Source organism: Microtus oregoni, unplaced genomic scaffold (genome assembly GCF_018167655.1).
Source record: "Microtus oregoni isolate MIOR12 unplaced genomic scaffold, Mior012 000010F_ref0000083, whole genome shotgun sequence".
Classification (NCBI taxonomy): domain Eukaryota; kingdom Metazoa; phylum Chordata; class Mammalia; order Rodentia; family Cricetidae; genus Microtus; species Microtus oregoni.
The window spans coordinates 36,673,097-36,687,127 of record NW_024543069.1 but is presented as its reverse complement, the minus strand read 5'-3'; the positions used below and the strand labels follow the sequence as shown (position 1 = coordinate 36,687,127).

At 37.2% G+C, this 14,031-nt stretch overlaps 1 protein-coding gene across 2 annotated transcripts in view; it reads left to right on the top strand.

The window, feature by feature from the left end:
• Positions 1-1,319: 1,319 nt before the first annotated feature.
• The window catches only part of Adad1 (adenosine deaminase domain containing 1), a 34,074-nt gene continuing 21,362 nt past the window's right edge, over positions 1,320-14,031 (top strand). Inside the window, exons 1-6 of one of the 2 annotated variants that reach the window (XM_041659492.1) lie at positions 1,320-1,437; positions 1,746-1,925; positions 2,676-2,864; positions 4,880-5,047; positions 6,829-6,897; positions 11,209-11,334. In XM_041659492.1, the coding sequence (XP_041515426.1) occupies positions 1,320-1,437; positions 1,746-1,925; positions 2,676-2,864; positions 4,880-5,047; positions 6,829-6,897; positions 11,209-11,334 (850 nt within the window). Of the gene's footprint in view, positions 1,438-1,745; positions 1,926-2,675; positions 2,865-4,879; positions 5,048-6,828; positions 6,898-11,208; positions 11,335-14,031 lie in introns of those variants that run through there. The other variant, XM_041659493.1, reaches the window with a different exon arrangement.

Sequence of the window (14,031 nt, the reverse complement as noted above, 5' to 3'; positions counted from 1 at the left end):
GAAGGTCAGAGGAGAATCTACAGGAGTCAATTCTCTCCTTCTGAGGTTCAAACTTATTTGCAGCAGTGCCTTTACCCACTGACTCTCTCTCCCTTTATATTTGACCCTAATATAATTGAATGTTGTTATTAAACATTTTACTCTTGTCTTTATTCTTATCAGTAAAATTCCTGGATTATTAGTGGACTTTGGCTCAAGCAAACTAATCAAGACATCTTGATAATAACTAAAGAAAAATACTCACTGTAAGTGTTACTTACAAGGTTGGGATTGTTTTACCTTCAATTTCACTCCATACTTGTGAACGAATATTACTTCTTGCTATACTTAGGCAAGTGGCCATCAATTCTATTGTCCTTTTCTCTTTCCTTACTTTTAAAAATAGCTCTAATTCGTGAGAAAACCTTCCCACAGACATAAACTAGTAGATGTTATCAAAAATGTGAGTTTTGTGCTAACAAAACTCAAAAATTCTTTGAATTCCTTCTCGATTGCAAGTCAACACATGGTAATTTACTGTTTAAAATATTTTCAAACCACTATCAGCTAGGTGGTTAGGTTCTCTTTCGACTTTTATGAGGAAAAAAAAAAACAACTAGAAAGTGTGTGTCGGAGGGAATCAGCCATCCAGCCTCACATCTGACTTCCAGATTGTTTTTTGGGGCCGCACTAGTGGAGCTTCTGCTTGTCAAAGGTCTAACCCTTGGGCCCTTCTCAGTTCCTACCCGGAGATAAAGTGAAGGTGTCTTTGAAACAAGTCTCGAGTATCCTGGCTGCCTGGAAGGATGTAGAAGGGAAAGTCCTCCTAGATACAGGAAGTCCTCCTAGATACATGAGGTTAAGGAGCATCTGGGGGTTTGGAAGGGCTGGCACCAGTTGTCTACTAAGTGGGTTGGGGTCACCCTACGTGAGGCGGGGATAAGCAGTCATGTGATGCTCTTGAAGGTTGGGGTCACGCTAAGTGAAGTGGGGTGAAGACAAGTTGCCACATGAGGAGGTGAGTGGGGCAGGGTAGGAGGAGCGGCGGAGCCTTGGGACCTTGTCTTCCACAGAGACAGGAAGCTGCGGACGCGACTGTGGCCAGGAGAACGGTGAGGCCTGGAACCTGGGCGGGATTCGCAGGCACTCGGACCAGGCTACGTGCTCCGGGGGCGCAGGGGCGGGGCCGAGGGCGGGAGGTCCTTGCTGATTGGACGGCGGACGCCGCGGGGGCGCCAGCCCCACCCCTCAGGGTCAGCACGAGGGGCCTTTTGAAAGACGCGCCTGGCCGCGTGCTCCACAGAGGCCTGAGGCGAGAGGTCGACGGTGGCAGCTCAGCGATGGCGACCGCGGGCGGCAGCCGCCGAGCCCCGGTCCCGGGCCCTCGGCTCGGCCTGCCTCTGGCCGCTCACCTGCCGGCTAGCCTGGGCGGGGAGGCGACGAAGGACAGCCTCGGGGGTGCGCAGGCCGGGAGGCCGCCGGTTTGGTTCTGTCCTCTCCTGTTCTCACCTCTCTGGTCCTTGCTAATGAGGCCCCTCCATCCTGAGGGGATGGATGGTTTCCTGCCGCCTCCACTAAGCCGTCCCGCCATTCCCTCAACACAACACAGCTTTGCGGTTGATTCAGGAGGGATTTGGCGGTAGCATGGCTATGCCTGTGGCGAAGAAAAAGCTATGACCTTTAAAAGTTTTCGTGGGTTTTTCTTCCTCCTTCTGGGAACTTGTTTACCTAGGGTTTTCATTTTCTGCCAATTTCATCCTCAACAGGTGAGAAAACTTCGGGAAACAATGACTGGTTTCAGAGTTCCAGGGTTCCTAGCTTTGCTCAGATGCTGAAAAAGAACTTACCGGTTCAATCATCAGCCCAGACGGTCACTTTGCCCACGGGTTATTCCTCCGAAAGTTGTAGCCTGTCGAATATGGCATCCAAGGTTACACAAGTGACAGGTACAACTCTTTTTATTTTATTTTATTTTTATTTATTTATTTATTTTAGAAGTGTCTTGGTTCATTAAGACCCTGGGATGGCAGGTAACTGTGGTGTTTGGGGTGTATGTATGTATGTATGTGTGGTCTGTGTGTATCTCTGTGACCCTGTCGCGTTTGTCTAACTGTTGACCTACAATACAGTAGGTGGCCTATAGAGCTCTTTAGCCTTGCAGATCAGTTATTAGTCCCCACCTTCACTGTTAAAGTATGATTTCCTCCACCTCCACCCCCATGAGGTGTCAGGGAAAGAACTAGGCTAATAAGGTCTTTGTATCCCACATATCACTTATGGAAATACAAAGCGAAGCAAACACACTGTAAAACTGAGGTGACACTGTAAATCTGTCTCATTCCAGTGACTCAGTGGGATAGGCATTATAACAGCAGACTAGAGCTCAAAACTAGATTGTGGTCCCAACAAAGCCAGATTTGTATTGTCTCCATCTAGGCCTTAGTGAGCCAGCTGTAAAAATGGCTTATCTCTGAAAACAGCACTGAAATTATGGTATCTTTTCTAACATTAATATTTTGGTACAATGTGCCCTCAGTATGCCGAAAGTTGCCTTTCCGATAGCAGGTTGTGCCTGTGTGTGTGCCCAGACTGTCTAGTAGGGACTTGGGGGAAATGTAAGCTTATTTAAGAAGGATTTAGTAGTTTTGCTCGTTTTCTTTAAACCAGATTGACCAGTATAAACATCTGTTCCATAGGTAATTTTCCAGAGCCATTGCTTTCCAAAGGTCTTTCGTCCATTTCAAATCCTGTCCTTCCTCCAAAAAAAATACCTAAAGAATTTATAATGAAATACAAACGCGGAGAGATAAATCCTGTGTCAGCCTTGCACCAGTTTGCACAAATGCAGCGTGTTCAGCTTGACCTTAAGGAGACTGTAACCACAGGCAAGTCTGAAGTTGTGTCTAATCGTCCCAGAACTAGCGTTTTCCTCCAGTGAAAGTAGGGCCCGTTAGTGGTTCTGTGGTGCTGTCAGGGTTAACGGGTATTTTGTGATGCACATGGTAGCAATGTTAGGTATTTGTCCTGGTCATGAGAAAGACTCTGTGACTATGGTGCCTAAGATTGCTCAGATTTAGCCCCAGAAACTGAAGGATTTGATCTGAAAGGAGCGCTTCCATGTTGGTGCTGTATACGCAGACTTGTCTGAACATTTATTTCTTCCACTCTCTTAATCCTGAAAAAAAGTCTCTTACCGTGTTGTACTTGTGGGTAACTACAGGAGTATAACCAGTCAGAACCAGAAAGAGGCTTCTAATTTCTTTATGTTGTGGACAATAAGAAAGAATTTTAGGGACTTGCAGAAAGCATAGGTGCTTTTAAGAAGCACTGTCCAGCTGGGCCGTGGCGGTGCACATCGTTAATCCCAGTGCTTGGGAGGCAGAGGCCGGTTCTAGGCCAGCCTGGGCTACACAAAGAAATCCTGTCTCAAAAAAAAAAAAAGCATTGACTAAAAATATGACACTAAAAACACAACTTTGAAATATTTGTGTGTATGCATAGAGTTTTGTTTATTTTTCCAACTTTTGCCCATATGTTCCTATATGTTTATCAAAGATTTGCAACATAATTTAGAGCTCTGGAAATTTTGCTAAAGATTTTTAATAAGTTTATTTTGGTGAAATACCACTTAGAGTGACAAAAATGTACACTGTAATCTCAATCTTTGTTTAACTCTTAGCTTTCCTACATTATTCTCAAATAGAGCAGACTTGGAAAATGTAAGCTATTAGTAAAACGATAAAAATGCCCAGTGAAAGTGCTTCACTGGTCTGAAGATTGCCAGTGGTGTTCGTTTTTGTTACAAATATGATTCAGTAAGTTTGTGAAGCTGTAATATAAACAATTTTGAGGTTCAAAATTCAGTATTCTAATACAGAACACTTTCTAACACATTTACTGTGAAACACATAGAAGAATCATAGGAGCAACTTGTTAAGAATGTAAAATGTACTCTGGCTTAGCAGTTTAGGTTGAAATATAGGTAAACATGAAAAAATGGTAAATTGGGGTGTTTAGGTAAGGGAGAAAAAGCAAGGTTAGCCATATATAGGTTTAAGTTCCTAGTAAAATCTTGAGTGTGCCTTTTAAAAACAATTAATGTAGCATGGTTGTAAATATGTGAGAAAATAAGACAGTGGTGTGTGTAGTGATCTCTCCCTAGTCATCCCTAACCAAAAAGTATCAGTTTAGAGATTTAGTAGATATTCCTAACACTAAAATGTTCCACCTGTAAATTTAGAAGACGATTAAATTTCATTTTGCATGAGACAAATACAGAATCCAAGTAAAGGTAATAGTGTAAAGATGATCCTGCTGGGGAATTTGTGGAAGAATGGGCATTCGGTTTAATTCAAGAAGATGCTTTTCTCGTTTGCTTTGGCTCTTGCCATATGTTTTCTGACCTTCCCTTTCCTGAGTGGTAATGGATTCAGTTACGTACTATGATGCTTTAATGGGCATATAAAGTTTCTTCAAAGGTATCCCTTATAATTTGGAGCTCATAAAATTAATAGGACAATCCAGAGATGAGAGAAATTAATTTTATTTGAATTGAAGTTTTGACTATTGATAGAAGTCTTCAAATATTTTACCACCTCTCAAGTAGTTCAGTAAATATTTGAAGGCGAACCATTACTACCCATTATACTGTAACCTGAATCTGTCTTTATTGCTTGTATTATATCTGCAGCCAATACAACCGCTTGAAACCACAGAATTAGTTTAGAGACTGATATAATTGTAATTTTAATCCCGAATTTGAGTTTATACTAAAAGGAGATAATTTAATACTAAATGGATCTCCAGAAATTTATACTGGAATCTTTTTCTAACATTCAGACATTAATTGCAAGACTATTTTGTGAATTATTGTAGCATTCATGTTGGGTTCTTTTTCAAGGTAATGTTATGGGACCGTATTTTGCTTTTTGTGCTGTGGTGGATGGTGTTCAATACAAGACTGGACTGGGACAAAATAAAAAGGAATCTAGATCCAATGCAGCAAAATTAGCTCTTGATGAGCTTCTACAATTGGATGAGCCTGAGCCAAGAGTTATAGAACCAGCAGGTAAATTCCACTGACTACCATGTGTTTGAACGTGTCATTTTCCAGAAGGATTACTTAACAACTACAAAATTACAGAATTTGAATAATTTCTTTCACTTGCTATTTGCTGCAATGTTTTATCATTGCACTGATCTTGTATTTTCATCACCAAAATGTATAACCACATTTTGCCAGTCAGTAGTTACACTAAAGAATATGAAGTAGTATCATTTGTGGTTTGTGTGATGATGAAAACCTTTTCATGTGTTTATTGGATATTATCTTTTTAAGGAGGAGACAAATACTGTTCAAGTCACTTCTTCCATTTTAAATTAATTTTATTGTTATTGACTTTTAAACTCTACCCTGGACACTTAAAAGATACATGATGTACAAATAACATTCCATCCTGTGGGTTACCTTTTAACTTTATTGTTAGTATCCTTTGGTTTATAAAACATTTTACTTTAGATAAATCCAGTTTTCTTTTGCTGTCTTACATAATCTTTGGTGTCATACCCAAGAAGTTATTGCCAAATCCAATGTCGTGAAGTTACGCCCTGTGGTTTCTTTTTATAGCCTTATAGTTTTAGCTATTATGTTTAAATTTTTTTTGATAAATTTTTATTTTTGTATACAATGCTAGTGTACAACTTCATTCTGTTGCTTGTGAATGTTTGTTTTCCCAGGAGAATTTGTCAAAAATTTCCTGTGACACCCCTGTCAAAAACAACTAGATGTTCTGGGCTTCTTCTGGGCTCTCTGGTCTCTGTATCTGTCCTTATGCCAGTAATACACTGTTTTAATTACTGGCATTGTTTTGATTACACAGCTTTGGAATATTTTTTTTAATCTGGGTATGTGAATTCTCTAATTTTATTCTTTTTCAACTTTGTTTGGCTATTTGTACCTGGTATTTTACAATGAAGTTTTCCTTGTACAGTTTTGTTTTATTTATTGAGATTATTTGTTCAAGTAAGCAGAATTTAATATCTCTAGTTTCCCTTCTTCTTGAGTCATATTCTCTTGAGTAAATAAATCCTTCTTCCTGAGTTTTCGACTTGCTTTTCTCAAGTCCAGGGAGTATGTGTCAACTCTAGTCAGCACTCTGTCTAGTATGAGATGGCAGCTGACATCACTGTTCTTTCCTTGCTTGTATCTGTATCTTTAACTGGGTTTTCACCTTGAAGTAAGCTTGAGGAATTCTTTTTGTTTTCTTTTAACTAAGTTAAAAACCTTAACTTCCAAAGCTTCTTCACACCTTCCTGATTTTTTTTCCTTATGTGTCCCTCTGGTCCAGTTTTTTATGTGCTCTTTAGTTTTTAGGACTGAGCTGGAAAACATTTGGCAAAGATTAGAACTAATATCATTAGAAAATTTGTAGCATTGGCCTGTTAAAAGCCTAATAAGGACATTTTAAATAATTTTACTCATTTTAATAAAATGTTAACTTTAAATGTTTTACATAGTACTATTGTAAACAGAAAATTGTTCCTAAGTTTATGAAGTAAGCTGAATTTCAGAATGTTGCAGTTTTTACAATGGAAGCTAGGTTGTGCTGGTAAGATCCGGAAATTCAGAAATTCATTTGCACAGCTGATGTCAGAGTAGGAAGATCAGCTGAGCCAGTGAGCTTAATGATGACAGAGTTGACAGAAGTATAAAGAAAATCAAACCATTGTGTATTGCTATTATTGGAGTGCATTTCTGGATTACTGTTACTGCAGAATAGAAAAGCTCTGGCTCCCAGTTTGTTAGAAGGCTGCCATTTCATTGTCTGCTTGTTTTTGTTTTATTTACAGGACCTCCTCCTATCCCTGCAGAGCCTGTTGCTACACCTGAAGCTGCATATGTTTCAAAAGTGCAATATGGTAGGAAATGTTCTTTTTAGAAGATTAACCAGTGATAAATTAAAATGCACAGATATGAAAATGTACCTTAACATTTTATTCAGACCTTTCATGCTTCTATTAAATGGGAAATTTTGCTTAACAAATTGCTTGTGGTGAGAGAAATGAGATTGGAGAGGAAAGATTTTAAAAGGGATTTTATCTAGTTCTGATGGTACAGCATATATAAATCCTAACTGCTCTGGGGGCTGAGACAGGAGGATAGCAAGTTCAAGATTTGTCAGTCCACCAAGTAGCCTGTCAATGTAATGAGGCTTGTCTAGAGATGGGAAAGGGGTTTGGGCATAGCTTGGTGGTAGACTGTTTGCCTAGATGGTGTGGGAACTTTGAGTCATTTGTCAGAACCACATGAAATACTGGTGGACAGGACCCTTTTAAAAAGGAGATAGATTAATAAGGCATGTATGGTACAAATATATATATATATATATATATATATATCTCCACACATGTACACACATGTAGATAAAACTCATAAAATAAAATCTTTAAAATTCTCATATGCATATATACATATATATATACATTACCATGTGTGATATATAATTAAATAGATAAATATACATATATGTGTATATATATAAAACTTCAGTTGAAATTACTATTTATATGACCACGAACTAATTAATTCTCATTGCACTTTGATTTCTTCACTTTTTTTTCTGAGACAGGGTTTCTCTGTAGCTTTGGAGCCTGTCCTGGAAATAGCTCTTGTAGACCAGGCTGGTCTTGAACTCACAGAGATCAGCCTGCCTCTGCTTCCCAAGTGCTGGGATTAAAGGTGTGCGCCACTACCACAGGCTTGATCTCTTCACTTTTAAAATTACCATTCAAACACTTACCTCATGTAATTATTGTGAGGACTGAGTTGATAGGTACATGATATATTAGTGTCTGAAATACAGAAAGTGTTCATTAAATCAGAACTTTCATTGTTTTATCATGACATTATCACATTCAGTATTGTAAAGCAGCTGTGTCCTTGATGTAGACTGTTGTCTCCTGGAAGGCAGGACGTTTTTAGTTTCTATACTGACGATATTTGAGACACTTCAGACTTTAAGGCATTTGTAAAATGAAAAGAGCTTTCCTTTCATTTCTAGGCCTGGAGGTTAGGCTTTGGTTCCAGTTAGCCTTGCTGTTCTAGTTCTCTTTCTAAGACAAAGAAAAGGGGTCTCAATTATTTCTGTGCTTGCATGAACAGACCAGGGAAAATAAGCATATTCAAAAGACAAAAATCCATCAAGAGATAGGTATGGTAACGACCTCTGGAGTGTAATAGTTCATGAGCATCTTTGATGGCTCTGTCTATAAGAGTGATTGCTTAATCACTCTTAGGAAAAGGTTTTGTCATTCCCTATCAACCTCTAGATTCTATAATGATAAAAGGGGATAGATTTCAAAGAATTGACAAATGATCTAGATCACATTACCCTAATAAAACGGGCCATAATATCTGAGTCAGAAAGGAGAGTTTTAAAATAATGTAAAAGTAGAGTCCAGTTTGGGGAATTGAGTTTTGGAGTCAATTGTCAGAAAAAGGTGAGCAAACAAATACATGGGGCTAAAATAGGAATTGACTATTAAAACTTTTGAAGAAAAAATATGAGACCCACAAAAAATTTACTGAATACTTCATGTAGGGCCAGTTATCAAGGTTGATAGCTCCAACCTGTCTACTTTGCAGTACATTTCTAGTGGACTATACCTTTATGAAAACAGTAGTATACCAGCTCTGAAAATGGATTCACATTATTCATGATAATGGGTATCACTTGAAGTTAGCAACTCATAATCAAAGGTGCGTAAGAAGGCTGGAGAGATGGTTCCGTAGTTATGATCTCCTACTTACTGCTATGCTTACCATAGAGGACACTAATTCAGTTCCCAGCACTCACAGCACGTCACTCACAACTCCTTTAATTCCAGCTTCAGGAGGATTCAAGATCTCTGATTCCTAACAGTACCTGCACTCACATATACAACCCCCACCACACACACATGATAAATATCTTTTGAAAAATAGTATGAACAGATTTTTTTGTGTGTCACGGTTTCATCTCATTATTCCAGATCCCTTGTGATGATTCCCTTGTAGCACACGTGTACAAGGAAAACAGTATTGTTCTTGCTCATCTTTTCATTCATATGCTGAGAGGTATATTTAATAACTATTTGATTTGGTTATATTCAAAATCCCATTTCTTTCAACATTAAGAGAAGGGGGCTGAAGAGATGACTCAGCAGTTCAAGCATGTTGTGCTTTGCAGAGGGCTGGAGTGGAGTTTGTTTCCCATCACCCACATTGAGTGGCTCCCATCTGCCTGAAATCCCAGCTCCAGGGATCTCTCATCTTCTTTTGGTCTCCAGGAGTCCCCACACACATACACATTCACACAGAAAATAGACATGCGTACTCATGAATAAAAACAGATCTTTAGATTAAGAGAAGGGCTATTTTAGCACATTGTTTGGTTTTCTGTGGAGTTGAGGATTGAACCAGGGAGTACATTTCAAGTGCTTTACTCCTGAGCTATATGCTCATCTTACATTGGCACAGCAATGAGTCTCAAATGTTCTTTATGTTGTTTTTAATAGGCAGCAAAACATTTTCTTGCCATAGCCATGATTTGTATCCTCTTGGTACTGATTGCAGTATACTTTTCTGCATCATAAAATAAGACATAAAATAATTGCAAACCGTATAGTAATTCATTCTTGGAAAGATTAGAGAGAATGAAATCCATTAACAATCACCTTCATTGCTCATGACTTAAGTAAATATAAAGAGTGGGTTTTAGCAAGGTCTTGGTTTGATTTTTATAAATGAAGTATGTTTATACTTACTAATTGTGTCTCAAAATACCTGTAGAGAATTGGTGGCAGTGGTTCTGCATCCGGAGAGGGGAACTTATGAATCTATATCTCATTTTTATAAAAAGAATAATTTAAAATTTTTATGGAAACTTCTTTTTCTGTACTGTGAATTCCAGGTGATAAACAGAACCACTAGTTCACTTAGTTTTAACTCAAAGTTGAATTTTCTAATTTCATGACTATCCTTTTACTCTTTACCTTTTTTGTTGTTTCAAGTATAGTGTTAATAATATGAACAAATGAAAATGCAAGTTCAATGAAAAAAAGAACAGATAAATGGACTTGAAATAAGTTATATCCACTTACCAGGGTACTGAGACTGAACGCATTTGTGTGCCTTTTAGAAAATTATGATTATTAAGAGAACTTATTGAAAAATTTAAATAGTCATACATTTCATATACATGCATTGCACAAATGCAAAACCATTTCAGTTTGCTTTGAAAATATTAAATGAACTATGAACTACCTGACCAACCATTAACATTTACTGTAGAGCATCAAGAACCTTTTTCAGTGGTCTGGGCATGTTGGCAAATGCATGTAACCCCAGAGCTCTGGAGGCAAAGGCAACAGGATCATGAGTTTAAGACCAGCCTGGCCTGTAGAGTGAGATACTGTCTTAAAAACAAAATAGACAAACAAAAGGCGTGCTGTACAACCAGCTCTCAGAAATAATGAACTAGTGACTTTTGCCGTTTCTTAACCACTAGAACACATGAACATTCATTAGCAATGCACGGTTGTAAATGAACAAAATATTAGATCTCCAGGACTGTGCCTTGCAATTTCAGGCTCCATCATGTTAAAAAATAAAAATAAGTAAAGCTTTCTGAGTAACTAATTTATATTCTTGGCTATATACACTGTTCTGTGTTGATTTTGGTTATTACTTAGAATCATTCAAACCATTTTTCAATGGTCAGGAAGTTTTTTAGTGGGAATATGGAATTATATCCAAGTCCAAATGCTTTTTGGTTTGCAGTGGTCCTCACTGGGCAAACTCCAAGCATTTTGTGTCTTGATGACTATGATGAATATATTTTGGTTGCTATAAGTTGAGGAAGATTCAAGGCATTAAGTAGTATATTGAAATATGTAGGATGGAGAGTACTGTACACAGAAACAATTCCCTGTGTATCATAAGTTTGAATGTCATGTCTAGACTGAAGTGTGCAAACATAAGCAATAGTGTTCACATATTGGGGTTGATAACATCTTTCATAGGAGCAAAGTTCTGTATTTTTATTCTTTTACTATTGAATATAACCATAACAAAAGTTGGAAATTTGTCTATGTGTCTATAAATTAATAATTAATGTAACTGTAAAATAAAGCATTTCTTGGAAAAATCACAGTGCTCTTCAAATTCATACTGCTTTTTATTTTTTCTAGAAGGAAGACAAGTCCAGTATGCCAAGATTTCACAGCTTGTTAAAGAAACATTTAGTCAACTAATTTCTGCTCACTCGCAATATCTGAAATGTAGCAGCTCCTTGGCTGCTTTTATAATTGAAAGAGGTAAGTCCATATATTTGGTATATGTTTCTTTGCAGAAGAATTTATACCTCAGTGATTTGAACTACACTTCAGTAAAACAGTAACTGTCTTTGCTTCTGTACACAGTAGTGTTGCATTGATTTGAAGTGATCATTTCTGGTAGGCAAGCCATTAAATGCAAAGCTTCTCAATGGTAGAGAGTAAACAGACTGACCAGGAACCAGTAGAGAGCTGCAGAATGCAGAATAATGAATGACCAGAAGCTCTGCCATCTCCAAATCTAGGTCTCAGCATAGCAAATACTGAAAAGAGAGCTCTAGGGAAGAGTATGTGCCTGGGGGCATTTTGACGTTGCAGCTCTATTTTAATTTTATCCAGCCTTTTAACATTTAGAGTTTTACTTTCATGCCAATCCCTGAACTTTGTATTAGAGATATTGATAAAACATTTTTTGATATTTGATATATGCTTAAGGAATTCTTATGGCATACAGCATATATATCTTCTCTTCCCACCTAAATTATAAACATATATAAGATACAGCATATATACCTTACATATACATATATCTTCTATATATGTTTATAGAACTTAATACATAATATTTATTTATATATATGTAAGTTGAAAATCTAAGATGATGAAAAACTACTTTTAATAATGCAAACATGTATGAAAAGCTGGACATGTTAGGAGACCCCTGAATCCCAAAACTTGGGAATCGAGTGGAGGATCATGACTTCATAGTTAGCCTGGAATTACATAGTGAAGCCTTATCTCAACAAACAATTTATGAGAATTCATAGATAGGAAAGAAGTAACTGAATGAAAATCTTCTGCAATAGGCAAGAGTTAAGCTGGGACTTTAAATGCTAATGAGGCTTCCCTGAGAAGAGAGAAGGAAATATTTTTAGACAGAGAGAGGCATGAGGAAAAGGAAAAAATATTTATAGGAACACAAGGAGATGAATAATATTATTATATATAAAGGAGTAAAATAAATTTAGATTGATAAGATACGGTTGGTTCTAAGAGATGGCTTAAAAGTCAGCTAAAAATTTGATTAATAAGATTAACATGCAAAAGATATTTACATCAGGAATACTTGATATATATAATTATTGGGAACATTGGCATCAGACAGATCTACAGTTAAAAATTACTTTGGGTAAATACATACTTAGCATCTCTGTGCTTTAATTTTCTTCTCATTTTTAAAAATAAAGATAATGGAAATAATCACCTGTGTATATTATTGAGTTGTTTGAATTAAATATTATAATGTAAATAATTTAGCCCAATATTTGAAATTAGTAATTGGCTAAATTACTAATTTACACTATTAAAAGCTAAGGTAAATTTATGTTTAGTGGTTGAAAACATTTAAAGATGATGGAAGTAAAACCTGAATTAGGTGGTCACAGATGAAGCTATTATACTGGAGTTCCTGTGTAAGAACTAAGAACGTGAACAGAAAGAAAATCCACGTTTAAATTTTAATATTTAAATCCATATTAAACATTAAATTGATAATATGAACATGATAATAATAAACTAGAATGGATAAACATCACTTCAAGTTCACATGGCAGAATACTGTCTTTGTGATCCCAGAAATTCTGGAAGGTGACATGAAGTTGTATGAAGAATATAAGAGAGAATAAGAACATTCTAGGAAATGCAAGTGTGTATGTGGGCTAGTAAAATCCGAGGGAAATCAAGTGAGCATTCCTGCAGTAACCTGTGTTTCTAGACTTACCTTCCTTACCTTATTGTTTCAGCTGGGTTGTCAGAGGCTAACAGGAAAATAGATGGGTCTGGAAAGTAGTTAAATGGTCTGACAAAAGCCCAGGAAGAAAATCACATTCTCTCTCATGTGCAGATTTTAACTTTTAGTGTTTGCATGTGCGTAAATAAGTGGGTGTGGGTATAGATGTGAAACTAGATAGGAGACCACAAGTGGAAACTAGAGTGAGTGCTAGGAAGGGGACTAAGGACAGAGGATACATGTAACACAGAAGCAGAAAGGAGCCTACTGAGGTGGAAAGCTATAAGGTAGAGAAGGGGACTGAAGGAGGAAAAAACAAGAAACAAAAAACAAATTTTGTTTGAAAAATATCATGATAAAAATGAGAAAGAGTGGAAACTTGTTTTTTTGTTTATGTTTTTTTCTCCTTTTCTCAATAAAAAAAAATTAAAAAAAAAAGAATATGCTAAGAGGTGGAGGCATAGATGTGGGACATATGGCTCTAAACTGCTGAGCTTTGAACAGAAGAGTGGGAATATGGCTAAATGCCAAGGAGATGGAAAGGACTACCTGCCCTGGATACAACAAAAAGCCATCATTTGTGGTAAAACCCGATCATAGAATAATGGATATATAATGTCTGTGGATGTTTTTTTTTTCCCAATTAATAAAAAAAAATCAAAGGAAAAAAAATGAGAGAGTATATTCTGGCTTTGGTATGCTGATCATGTAGATAAATCCTTGTCAGTCAGGTACCACAGGGATTATTATCATTGATGTGAATTCTGTACACATTTCACAATAAAAATTTTTAAAAAGATGCAGGCTAGGGAGATGTCTCAGCAGCTAAGAGCACTTGGTCTGCAATTGTGAGGACTAGAGTTTTAACCCCAGGACCCATGTAATAAGCTGAGGAACCCCTTTAATTGCCTGTAACCCCTGCTCCAAGCAGAGTGGAAACAGGAGGATTG